The sequence below is a fragment of the Haliaeetus albicilla genome, chromosome 22 (assembly GCF_947461875.1).
Source record: "Haliaeetus albicilla chromosome 22, bHalAlb1.1, whole genome shotgun sequence".
Classification (NCBI taxonomy): domain Eukaryota; kingdom Metazoa; phylum Chordata; class Aves; order Accipitriformes; family Accipitridae; genus Haliaeetus; species Haliaeetus albicilla.
Genome location: NC_091504.1, coordinates 19417120 through 19430679, shown reverse-complemented (window position 1 = coordinate 19430679; position 13560 = coordinate 19417120). Strand labels below are relative to the sequence as shown.

The window sequence follows — 13560 nt, the reverse complement described above, 5'->3', positions numbered from 1 at the left end:
TGCTGAAAGTATATACGCCTTAGGGCTCATTCATTAGCTGTGTAGTGTGGCTTCTGTGGAGCATGCAAGGATCTCTGCAGTGTGCTCCAGGAAGAGGCGACTTTGAGCGCATGAATTTTTTATTTCTGAATTTCAGGATTTGGTCCTTTGAATACACAAGATTCACCAACTGAAAGGACTTAAAGAGCGCTTTCCGTGGGGGATTTTCCTGATCTCTGTGATAAACTCTCTTCCCTCCTTTCTCCAGTTTGCTCCAAGTTTTATGTCTTGCTCAGAAGCTGTTGCCCTAGCTGGCCACAGCTGCTTGCCCAGCCCTGGTCACAGCATTAGTTATGAGACTTTAATGACGATGTCTGTCTCAGCCCTTTGCTTGGTCTGGTTACTTCAGCATCTACAGAATGTTTTCACAAAGAAGCAGATGGTGGTAGGAGTAATTGGGCCGTAAAACAACATTAACAGCTAAAAACGATTTTCACCAGAAAGGATTTTGCGGGCAGGGTGAGGGAGGTTCAGCACTGTTTTCTTGTTTTCTCTCCCGTACATTCAACCCTGCCCCTGCTGTAGGTGGTAGCACTCTGCACTGTCTGCTTCCAGGAGATGAGCCCTGTCAGGTCAGTCACAAATATGAACAGTTGATGAATAACCCATTATAGAGTCACTTTTATGTTGACTCAGTGGACGTTTCCTGGCTTCAGAGAGAGTCAAGATAATGGCTAGCTTTGTAGAAAGAAAGAATCTCTAAAATGCAACATTTTTTTTCCTTTGTGACTTTTATTGCTTTGTACGCTGACATGTCTGAGGGAGGAAAACAGTGCCTTGTTGCCAATAATCCACAGCGCTTGGCACAGACAGTCTTTAAAATCTGGCACCAGGATGAATATTAATTCAGTTGTTTTCCCACAGAAGCTACTGATTAGTCAAGGCCAAGTATCACTGAGATGATTCATTAAAACCCGGCATCTGAGCCCACCTTTACTGAGTGGATCTGCTTTTCGTCACCCCTGCGACAGGTGGACTGAATGTGTAATAAAAGGGGCAACTCAAATCCTAGGACAGAGTAAAGATAAAAATGCAGAGGGACCCAAAGGCTGGGCTGTGGTGCAACCGCTTCCCAGCTTTCTGGGCATGGAGCCAGGAGAACTAGCCAAGGAGGATCACACCCCAGGCAAGGGGCTCCTCCCGTGGCTCAGAGCTGGTATCCCTATCCCTCTGTCACCATCCCTGCACTCCCAGGCTTCCCAGTCCCACTTGGAAACTGGTGGTATGGAAGAGAAGCATGGGACTACTGTGGCACTGAGGCTGGGGAGCCACGGTGGTGTCCCTCCATCTGATGATGGGGGATGATGATGACTGTCCATGAAGTCTTGAGTCCCCCAACTCATGAATGCACTTCTGTTGGACGCCTGCGTGATTTAGCCTGATGTTAGCTCTGCTGCTGTGGCTCAAGGGCAACATTTTGAAGTCAAAAGACTGTAAAGCTTAAATGTTTTCATTCCGAAAAACCTTTCAACAGAAAAGGCTTAACAAAAAAAAATCCCTATTTTTTATTCTTTTTGCAAAACCCACTTTGTATCACCTAAGTATTGCATGCATGAAGCAAATTGCAGTTGGTTGCAGTGTATTCTGCTTCTTTTGGCTTTTTACTGTGTTTACTGGTCTCCCTCTGCCTAAATCTTGTCTTCTTCCATCTAATAACAACATTTCTTTTACTTCAAGGGCAATACTTAGGTACAGCACAGGTTTAATGCAGACTTTATCAAAGAAACACTGAAGGGGAAGATTGCCTGAGATACTGCAATAGGAGGATGAACAAAGTGATTGAAAAGGTCTTCCCATGTCAGACATCTATGATTTTAAATACTGAATGATCAAGGCAAAGGTGTTTCCTGGTGATTAATGATGGGCTGGGTGTAGTCAAGTCTGGGCCTTAACCCTGGCCTCTCGTATATCCCTAGGAAATGCCCTGTGGCTTAGTTGTTTCTGCTGTTTTAAGCTACACTTGGTTTATGATTGATTGTCATTTTTAAAAGTACCTTTATGTTTGTGGCTATTTTGGTGACTGCTGTAGACAGCTTTGTTCCTCTCTCTCGGGTCTCGATGTTATTCCTAAATTAATACAAATGTGCCTAAGTAGCAGAAGTGGTGGAAGTTTAGACATACATCTGGTACTCTTATGCAGGTGTGTTATAGCTGGTACACACGGCGAACTGCAGATTGTTTGATATCGAGCGCGGCTGTAGAGCTAATGTATAGGACCTGTGCCAGCTGGGTAGTGACGTTTGCTTTCCATCTTTGCTAGACTGCAGTGTGCATTAGTGTTGTTGAGAATTATGGTCAATAAGAATATGATGCATTAATGTTATAATTACAACATAATTATAATCATACACATTGACGCTGCGGTTGTTGCAGTGTAAAGGCACTTTTTGCAGCCCTGCTTTCTCTCAAGGCGATTGTATGGGTATCATGGTGCACGTGTTGTTACTCTAATGTTGCCTTTTGAGCTCATTTGATCTTGCATTATTTATCCTAACAATACTCCCAAGGTGCTGGCTTTCTGAAAATCCACAGAAATCAGTGGCACTCAAGATTTCCAGAGCCACCACCAAATTTAAAAAGCTGAATGTGTAAAATGTTGTCTATTTGATTTCAAAAGCTCTCAGTAGCTCATTATCTTGGGTATTGTCTCACACTGTAATCTGTAGTGAACCCTAATGGATGCAGAAAAGAACTCACTTGCTGGAGATAAGCAAACCAAACAACCCCTTTTTCAGTCAATGCAAACCTGGGTCTGTTCTTGCAGACCTTACCCGCTCCACAGTCATTACAACAGGTGCATCATAAATAATAGTCGTAAAAGTAAAGTTTGCTGAACTGGACCAAAGTTGTTTGAGGTTTCACATCAGACAACCGAACTGATTTAAATGATCATTTTTTAAAGTGGAGGGTGAAACATTAGCTGACAGATATTAGCAGGTCTCACAGATTCACCAGGCAATCACTATTCCCAGGAGTTTTGTAGCATCAGGAGCTGTAGCTTTTGACTTTCCTTAATTTAAGGCAATGATTTGGAGATGCTCTATGAATGATTTAAACACATGCAGGAACCAATAAGCAGGCAGATATGTTTAAATAAGGTGCAACTTATTATGGTTGTAGCTATTATAGTGCAAGAACATTGCCCAGACAGTGTTTGTAGATAGATAAATGGTATATTTTATTAGATGTATCTGGAGAAATAGGCAACTTGAAGAAAGGCATGTGTGCCCAAAAGCTCTTCTCCCTTTTCTAGCTATGCTTGTTGGTCTAATAAAAGATATTACTTCCACAAACCTCGTCTTGCCTGCAATTAAATAAAATACTCCCAGAATCATACTGTGTGAAAGATCTTTTAATTCATTTCAGATCTGCTATAGCTTCCATTCAGTCCCGACTGCTTTGCTGTGTGAACAGGAGCGTTTTATACCACTTCACAGCCTCTTCCTTCATCTTTTGTAGTAACTTTGCAAAGATTTAATAGCAACATATAATGAGGGTTTGTGTGACTGTGGAGTGAGGGGAAACTTATCTTTTGAATGTGTGAATTATGGAGTGTGCGGATTAACAAAGTGAGAAAGAGCAAAGGTATGTTCATAATAGCAATTGATAGAGTTAATAGCAATAGCAGATGGATCGGCCTGACCTTTTCCATCTCTAATTCTATAGACTGCACTGCTCTTTTCTAGTGGATGGTGAAGAGGAAAACAAAATAGGCTAGAAAAACTTTCTAAGCACAAAACTAGGATAAAAATGTAACATTTTGAGGGCATGGGGAAAAAAACCTGTCTTCTGTGCTTTTCTTTAAAAAAGCAGTAAGTAAAAAGTAAGTAAAAAAAGTATGACATAAAAATGGAAATAGAAATAGTAGCTTCCTGCTTATGAAAATTAAATTCTTCTTCTTTAAAAAGTAGGAATCATTCTATATATTTTAGTGTATCAAAAGGACAAAGACATTGACGTTGCAGGCACTCATGGTAGAATAAATATTCTTCAGTTTTAACAATGATAAATATCCTGGCCTTTTTTTACAGATGGAGCCTCACTGTACTTTTTACTGATTGCTGTATCTTTAAGATGGGAGGTTAGACCAGCAAAACTAACACATCAATAAGATTGACTTTTAAGGCAAAAAGTGTTTAAAACAGTGCTGAATTTCCCTTCCCACCCACTGCCCCTGGTGAAGGACCATAGTGCACAGCCCGTCCCACCCAGAGGTAACACGGACACATCACTATCCACCACATTTTGCCTTGTGCTGTCCAGGAATGATCCCATCCGATCCGCTGAGCTGGAATAAAGGAAAAAATACAGGATTTCAGTTTTTAGCATCATGAACACTTGCCTTTTGTAGCCAGGCTACTTAGGCCAACTGCTGGCTATAGGATTCATATTTAAATATAAAAATAGGGCTCCTGAAGCAATCGGTGCTTGTAAGTACATGCAGGATAAGGCCTGGGAATCTCAGTGTTGATCCAGATGGGTCACTGTCTTTACTCTGTAGGATGTCTCACTCATCCATATGGTCCGATAGTTTAAAAGTGAAACATCTATCAAAATCTCATTACTTTGGAGAGGATGGGAGCTCATGGATTATAAACCTTAATTTATTTTTTATATCTTAAATTATGGTACCGTATCAAAGCCATAAATTTTTACAAAACAAACTGCTGATGCATTTGAAAGAGTTGAATAAATATTCTCAGCACCGTGACAGAGCAGTGATAGAGGGAGTGAGCAGGTGCGTAGGGTGAGGATGGCAGAGAGGTGGTGATGGCACATTGCTTTTGGAACTGCTACTCTTGTTGTTTTTGCAATAAGAAGCCTGTATTTACTTGGAGGAGAGGAGAGAAGGTTAATGATATCGGTTCCTGGGAATACAGGCACTCCCCAGTGACTGAAAGGGAATATTGCTGGATCCACCAAAGATCATAATTTCACTCCCAAGTGTCTGCTAGCAGAAAGACATGCCTGTCTGCCTTCAATTTAATATCATCACAAAGTGCTGATTTATTAAATGGTGTCAAACTTCTTGACAGTCTTTGAGCCTGTGCTCTGTAGGTTTTGCGTGGTGGTGTAGGAGGCTGAAATGGCTATCAGTGTACAAGGCAGTATTTTAAATTGAGCAGCACTAAATAGCCTGATCCTGCAAATCTAGGATTGTGCAGTTTATTTCAGAGAGACTGATCTTGCCAAGTTTTGTGTGCCATTTAAGGGCAAATCTTTCCCACCGAGACCAAATGCTTTTGGGAGTGAGAGTGATAAGCCTCTTGAATCCTTGCTAGATAATGCCCTTACCTCCCGGGACAGGGCTCGGGAGATTTATTCAGTCATATCATTTATAGGAGGTAGGGTTTGCTAAAGCAGAAGGATAGAAAGCTCAAAAACTGCGTTGGAAAGATTTGGCAAATAAAAGTAAAATGAAATACAGCCATGAAACCTGTGGTGGGAGCAAGGGTAGGGGTCAGCACCGAATTCGTTTAGTATGACAACTTCTTTAAGGATATGGGTAATAAAGGATTGTTTCTGTAGTATTTTATTCTGTATTATTTTATTTTATTCTGGATTATTTTATTTCTGTATTATTTTTGCCCTGGTTACACTGGTCATCTACAAGTGGACTCTAATAGAGTCAGAATCGCGTTGCTTCCAGAGATAAGACACGCAAAGTGAAGGTAATAAGACAGATAATTATAAATACATCTTCTTTGTTTCATGGTGTGGACAGTCTTCCCGTGAAGGTCACTCTGACAATGCTCCAGGATGTACTTGTGGAGCTGGTGACTGGTGCAACGAGAGGGCAAGCAGTGTAATCAGATCTTACATCTGGGTGCTCACTGTCAGGGTTTCAGGAAACTTCTTTTGCTCCGTGATAGACCTGTTCTCACTGGGCAACGGGAAAAGCCTATGTGACTGTTAAAACAAGAGTGGAAAAATATGTATCTGGAATATGCATTGCTTTATCCTGCCAAGCCAAGTGTTTATTGTGGAGGCCAGACACATCTGTCCTCCTCCAACAGATATCATGGTGTTTCTTGGATTAAAAAGGCCGACTGTAGTGGAACAGTGGAAGAAATTGCTTCAGAAGACTGACTTATTGGAGTCCTATATCATATGGACCCTGTCAAAAAAATATTAGCCACAATAAAAGCTGACACTTGGGGAGACAAAAACAATATTGCTTGACATTGTGATTACCTTTACGGCAACATGCTCGAGGTGGGCAGCGGGGAATTGAGTCCTTTCTTCGTTTGACCTGGGCGGTCAATATGAGTACTGTGGGGTTTTTTTTGTTTTGTTTTATGTAATAAAACATCTGTAATAAAAGTTTTTAAAAAAAAATTAGTTTTGGGAAAGAGACTGGAGACATGGATTGCAGACAGCTATTTGGGTCAAGGGGTTAGGTTTTTGCCAGGCTCCAGATGGTGATGGAGAGGAGGACAGGGGCTGGAAGTGATTCTGAAGCTGAATCCATCTACACTGTGCAGGCAATAAGAACAGCATCAATTTAGTGAGCTGCACCTGATCTGAAATTTGGCAAGAGAGAGGTTGATACACGCATTATTCCCTGTATGGGGTATTTCCAAGAATGCCACTTATGAATGTGTGTTTGTTCTGAAAACTTGCAGTAAGTGTGAATAACAAAACTCATTACACTATCTTTGCATTTTCATGCCCTTGCAGATTTACTGGAAGATCTTGGAAAACAGCAGCTTTGGCGGAACAGTTTAGTTATATCAAGGATAAGGAATTTTTGCTGGAAACTTGACAGGCACCAAATCACTTTCTTATATCCGGTTCTTCCAGTTACTTCTCCGGATAGCCTTACACTTCCTGTGGACAGTTTTGTGTGCATGGCATGTTTTAATGGTAGATAAAACCCCAAACAAACCCCACAAAAGACCAAAGCCAACCTTGCCCTCTATGTTTGGCTTATTTTTGAACAGCCTTACCCAGTTCAGGTGCCCTTGCTCATGCATGTTATGCCAAGCACATGGTTCTGTATCTTCTGCCATCAGCTGCCTGGCATATTAGGAGTGAAAGAATTGAAGCGGAGAAAAGTTTTGTGATTGTTTTCAAATGGACCTGGATTTACAGCCCTGGTGTTTCTTCAGTATTCTTGTAATACTGATACGGCATGTAGCTGATAGGGTGGAACGGTAAATTGTCGTGACCAATGTAATGTGTTGACAGTGTGATATCTAGGGATTTATGCTAAGCACAGGTTACTGCTAATGGGCATAATGAGAAATTATAACTTTTAATGTGCCAGATTAATTTGATATACATCCAAATCTGTATAAAAATCATCAGCTGCTTAGCATGTATCAAACAATACTTGCACATTATTTAGTTTTTGTTTCTCTTTCCTGGCATCAGCAGAAATAAGATTTACCTCTTCATTTATATAGCACATAAATTAACCTAGAGTCACCCAGCAATTTGTAAAGTAGATGGGCTTAAAAATAACCCTGTTATGAAATAGGACATGATGCAATAAAACGGTATTACAGCAGCTTAGTTTTGCTTGTTCAGAAGAAAGCAAATTATGATCATTTGCTACATAATAGTGGATATTTACTGCTCTTGGTTATTCCTGGGCCCCCAGGTCCTAGAAGAGCAAAAGCCAGACCTGAAGCAGCCTTACATTACTGTTCAGATTTGCAATTCAGTGACGATGTTTGGGATACTATAGGGTGTATTTAAACATATTGCAAAGGTGAAGGGCTGGTTCTGCAGGGTGCTGAGTGCCTTTAACTGCATTGAAGCCATGGTGTTTCAGGGTGCTCAGTGTCTCCTCAAGCCCCTCACCATACCTGGAGGCACACAAGTTTCTTTTGGTGGAAGGAAGGTGCAGGATATTAGCAGCCAGGGAATCTGCACTGAATATTCTGCACTGGAGGGAGGTTTGTGCTCCAAGCTGGGGTGGTCCTGCAGCTGGTTACAATGCAAGACTTGGGTGTTCAGCTGCAGAGTGAGGGCTGTGGTATTTTCCAGTAACTGGCATCAACCTTCCGAGCATAGTCCACATTACTGTGTCTCCTCCCCTTCCCTGTCCTGGTTGTAAGCCCTCACTTCTTACTTTCCAAGCTGAAAATCTTAAAAAACCACTGAAACATCGATGCTCTCCAACTGCACTGTCAAAAAACGGCTCTCCGGTCTATTTAAAAATCTTGGCGTTTAAAAATCTTTTTAATTTCAGTTAAAATCAAAATATGTTAACATTTTGCCTTTCCCCATGCTTTTGGTTTGGACTCAGAAGATAATTTCATATGTTACTGTAATTTTTTTCCAGAAAAGCAGATACCTTCTCTATTCCTCTGCAAAAGCTTTATGCCACTATAATTTAAGATTTCCTCCAGGTTAGAATATTTCTGCATGTAAAACCTCTTTGAAGGTTTAAATAGGCTGTAACTGAGTTTTGACATGTATTAGCACGTGTCAAGTACAGTAGTTATTAAGAGTAGTGGAGACAAGACGCATTCCATCTCTCCAGCAACTGACTCGCAGGTGTCCAGATCACTACAGGCCACAAGCGGGCAAAGCCACTAAAAAAAAAAAATCACCCTTTGTTACAACAAGCATTAAAAACTCCCTTTACCAACCATTTCAGCAATAGATCCAGTGAATGATCAGGTGAGGAATAAAGTCCAGTTGCTGTCTTACAAAATCACGTCACAAGATTGTGACTGGGAAAATTGCCTTTTTATTCCTTTTGATGTAAATCTTTTCTGTGTCTCTGTAAGGTTATGCATCCACCCAGAACATATTTTTAAATTATATTAAAGCATAGATTTCCACAGCATGATGTACATTAGTTAAACAGGAGTTACTGAGTTCTGTCCTATTCCTCCTGTCTTCTGTGCGAGCTGAATCTGTCTGCATCCAAACATCTCATAAGAGAGAAATCATTTGCCATACTGATGGATTATTTTTTTTTAATCTTTTAATTCCCTTCATTCATATATAAGGAATTGACTGAAATTGTCATCTCTCCTACAGCAGAACTGAAGGAGTGTGACATGCGGAAGGAAGTACTCAGGACTCGATACTTTTTAAAGCGTTAACACGTTTAAGCAAAGCCAACTGACTTTCTGCACTTCTCTTCCCAGGGCACAGCTTCTGTTCTGCAGCGCAGGTCCGACAACGAGGAGTACGTCGAAGTTGGAAGACTTGGTCCATCAGATTATTTTGGTAAGAAAATTCAGCTTAAGTATGGTTCAGAAAGGCTGGGACATGGAGTTGTATCAAGTAGTTATTGTGTTAATTAGTGTTCTACTCTTTTACAAGCAAGGGGTTATGCATAGGTCAGCCGCTGCTTTCAGTGATACCAACAGATTTCAGTGAAGCTGAAACCATTCCTTGGTTTAGACCAGTGTAGCTGACAGGAGACAGATCCAGAATCAGCAAAACAGTCTGAAAGCATTTGTTTCCAAAGGCATTTTACATGCATGCATTATGCATGTGTAATGCATTTGTAGTGTCAACAGAATTATGTAAAGTGTCTATCAAGAGATATATAAAAGGGAGATGCTCTACACCCAAAGCAACTGGATGGTGGCTAGAGTATGCACCCTCTGAAAAAGAGGCACAGGGTGTGTGACAGCGTATTTATCCCTATTTCCAGGTGAGATAGCGTTACTGCTCAATCGTCCCCGAGCTGCTACGGTGGTGGCACGCGGACCCCTGAAGTGCGTGAAGCTGGATCGGCCCCGCTTCGAACGAGTGCTCGGTCCTTGTTCCGAAATCCTCAAGAGAAACATTCAGAGATACAACAGTTTCATTTCGCTCACCGTCTAAATGATTCCTCCTGGAAAGCTGCCTTTGTGTGACCTTGTGCACTTAAATTTGCTCTGTGCAGCTCCATAGCTTTATGAAGAAAAAAATAGAAGATGTGCATTTTATGTGTATTTTTTCTGTTTACGTCACGTACTGGATGTCAGTTCAAATCTCATGTATCATCTAAGTAGGAAGACAACTGTTTGGATAAGACTAGCTTTGGGGAAGATTAGGCTCTTGGCTTGCAGGCAAGATTTTTACCTATTGTTAGATCATATAGCTTAAAACTGTGTTTTTAACTATTTGAAATTCATATGAATTTCTATTTCCCTTATTATCTTTGAAGTTGGTCTTATTCACCTTTCGTCAAGCTTCTTTGATCAAGCGATGTCCCTCTGCCTGTCACTTTTAAAAGAATTTTCACTGGTTGTGGACTGGAGGTTTCTGAAATCCCATGGGGTGAGTGGCAGTTGCGCAGTTTAAGAGGGAAGGCTGGAGGACGATTTTGATCATTCCAGCAAGCCAGCGAAAAGTAGAGCTTTTGAGTCATTTTGTTTGTGGCTTAGATATAAGGGCCGTACTCCTCCGTGTTACGAGCCCTTTCAGGTCTGCTTTGTAGGATATGCTAAGCCAAACAGCCTGCTCCAGTCTTCTGGGTGAAGAGGTCAAGGAACAATGTTTTGTAAGAATTCAGGTGGAGCCTGTAGGACCTAAGTTATTTGTCCTCAGCTTTTTTTAAATGAGGGTTTGCATTAGATCCCTTAAAAGTCCAACGGGAACTTCTCTGCTGAATTAAGTGAGCTTTGAAACATTTATCTGCAGCAGAGTGTTCTCAGCCACTTCTCTGAATATTATATGACATGCTGAAGAGATGGTGCCAGGTGTACATCAGGGTTTGTACAGCAGTTTGTTTTTAATAAAGGTCCACTTAATTAAATTCAAATGCCTTTCTTTTAGTATATGACTAAATTTTAGGCTTTTTTAGGATTTTCTGAAAGCCAAATACATGCCTCAAAATGCTGCCTCTCCTCCAAAAGACACGTAGTGTATAACAAAAAGCACCAGGATCTTGCAAGAAGCTCCTAGAGCCCAGGTCCCTCCAGGGCCGTGCAGCCTCACTGGCAGTTGTTGCTGCCCTGCCTAGACACGGATCTCCTCTTGACTGGAGCTTTTTTGCAGATCCAGACTTCAAATCTGCTGCACAGCCCTCAAGGATGGGATCATTTAGATTATTCTTCGTGAAGCTTTTCCTTTGAAGGCAAACTTGTCTTTGCTAACAGCAGCAAAGGTCTGCATCTCAGCTGCCCTAAATAGCATTGCCCACTTTTCAGTTGTGGCAAAACTCTATTTCTTCTTTATGATAACATTCTTCTGTGTAAATACGAACTTGCTTTACATGCCAAAGGTCATGCCATGAAATAAGGCAGCAATCTCCCTTTTGAAACTAGAGGCGTTAGCGAAAAACATGGCTAAAATTACTCCTACTGACATGCAATGTGCTTTCTTCTTTGGAATTAACAAAAACTCACTTGGCACTGTCCTATTGACTCCCACCAAGAGGGCCCAATATTCCAGTAGCTGCCCACAGTGGTTTTTACAGCGCTAACTGCTTCTCGTCTTCAGACTCCTCTCATCACTTCGAGGTGCTCAATTTGTTTCAGCATATTTTCAGTGGTCCCATCAGTGTATATTCGTTGCTACTATTTATTATGATTATGTTATGCTTCTTGCACGTGTTATTAAATATGACCATTCACATTTTTCAACCTTGCAATTTTTATCACATACATTTATATAGGCAGGCCCCCATTATATATATATATAGATAAATGTATATGCATTTGCAAAACTTTTGATTTGCTTCACTGTTTTTGTATTCTCCTGTGCAATTTTTAAAAGAAATATTTTTAAAAGGTTACCAGTCACTCATGTACGTTCTTTTACCTATTGCATTTCTGTTGTATTGGTAAAAAATTGTGAGTGTTTTGCATAATATACAAGATCCATTTCTTGTTAAACACCAAGTATTAGCCTCACTGTTTAGAAGTTACTCGAGCACACACACACAACACAGATTCTTTGCTGTAAACCTTTACAGCTCATGGAAAATACATTTGAATTATGGTTCTGTTATAAGCAATCTCAAGAGAAGTGTAACCATTTAACACTAGGATTCCTATGCTTTAAGTGGGACAAAATGATATTCAATGACATTTTAAAGATAATTGTAATATTTGCAGTGGATGATGGGACAGGATTATGGTATGAATAAAATTCTTCTACGTTATATGCAGCCGTTGTGAGTTTATTAATAATGAAAGTCTGTATGAATAGAAGTCATGGTCTAGTTAAAATCTGCATATCATAAAAAGTTTGAACTCTACTGAAAATAATGAGATGCAAAGGGACAAAAAATAGACCAAGAATCCCAGCACTATATATAGTAATGGAAACCAAACTGTTTTTCTGGAGGATTAGCACGAAGAAAAAAATTTCTTCTGTTTAAATGTAACCATATATGTCTATATAAAGAAGTAAGGGTTCAAGGTGTTTCTCGGACCTTCATGTTGTTGTTTAGATGCCAGTTTAGCCAGGCATTTAAGCAGATGTGGAACATGAAGCATGTGAGCTGTCTCGCTGGTCATAGGGACCCTGTGTAGAACTTCAAAACCCACAGGACTGCTGATGGGTCTGTTGTACAGCCAGCGGGAAGACTTGGGGAAGAACAGGCTCCCTCTTTCTCAAATACCAATGCTGCTCCTTTTTCCCCCAGTATCATAGACAAAGTCCATGGCCCCGACCACACTGGGGATCTGTCCCAGTTGTTCCTCTCAACTTCTGGCCGTGCATGGATTTGCAGAAGTGCAGCTGCCCTGGGACGGAAGCACAAAGCCATTTTTGGCACCAGAGATGTACCGTGCTGCTGCCACGGCTTGTGCTTGTGCAATGGGCTGGCCAAGAACTACGCTGAGGACAAACTTCTCAGAGAAGGCAGAGCCTCCAAAGGAACCACCTGTATCTCATGCATCAGGGTGAATGCATGGGTTGAAGGACTGGAGAGTATGGCTTCTGGGCGAGGAAGAGGTGTTAAGCGTGTTGTTAGTGCCCCACAACCTACAGTAGCCACCAGAGCTCTGGGTGGCCACCTAAGTAGGTAAGTTGTGGTCCCAGCTTGGCTCCGGTGCTGGAGCTGTCACCCCAGAGCAGCGTGCAGGGCTAGCGGACTCGCGCCATGCAGCTTCTCTGTGGTGGCCCCCGCACAGGAATCTTGGGCGGCTCCCGGCATCCAAGGGCTGTCCAGCTTTCCATTTTTGGAGTGTGTTATTTTTCCCCCCTTTGCTATGATTCAGGCGGGAAGGACTCGTCTTTCCAGAGAATTACTCACATTATGTAGTAATCAAAAGTGACCACTCTCTCTGAGGTTCTTCCAGAAGGACATTACCAGCCCACGCTCCCCAGAAAAGAGCATCTCACCACTCCTCATTGTCATTCTTTTTTCGGTTGGTTTTAATTGTGTCGCAGCCATTTCAGGACTCCCAAGACAAAAGAAAAGACTTTTTTTTTAATAGAAACTAATTGTACCTCCAGTTTTTTTACAAGGCCCATGTGGCTGACCAGGCTTTAGCGTGTGTATCGGATTACTGTAAGCTCTCAAGCATTCCCCCTGCTTTCTGGCAACGGGCACCTAAAGTTGTGGAGTCGTATGAACCCTGGGAAGCCTTGATCCTCACGCAAGGACAGTCT

The 13560-nt window shown here is 41.4% G+C and overlaps 1 protein-coding gene across 5 annotated transcripts in view; it reads left to right on the top strand.

Moving 5' to 3' along the window:
- The window catches only part of PRKAR1B (protein kinase cAMP-dependent type I regulatory subunit beta), a 110405-nt gene extending 98302 nt beyond the window's left edge, over positions 1-12103 (top strand). For all 5 annotated transcript variants that reach the window (XM_069810189.1, XM_069810193.1, XM_069810191.1 and 2 more), the window contains exons 10-11: positions 9150-9231; positions 9665-12103. In XM_069810189.1, coding sequence (XP_069666290.1) covers positions 9150-9231; positions 9665-9837 — 255 coding nt within the window. In that variant the 3' untranslated portion in view covers positions 9838-12103. The remainder of the gene's footprint in view (positions 1-9149; positions 9232-9664) is intronic.
- The last annotated feature ends 1457 nt before the right edge of the window (positions 12104-13560 follow it).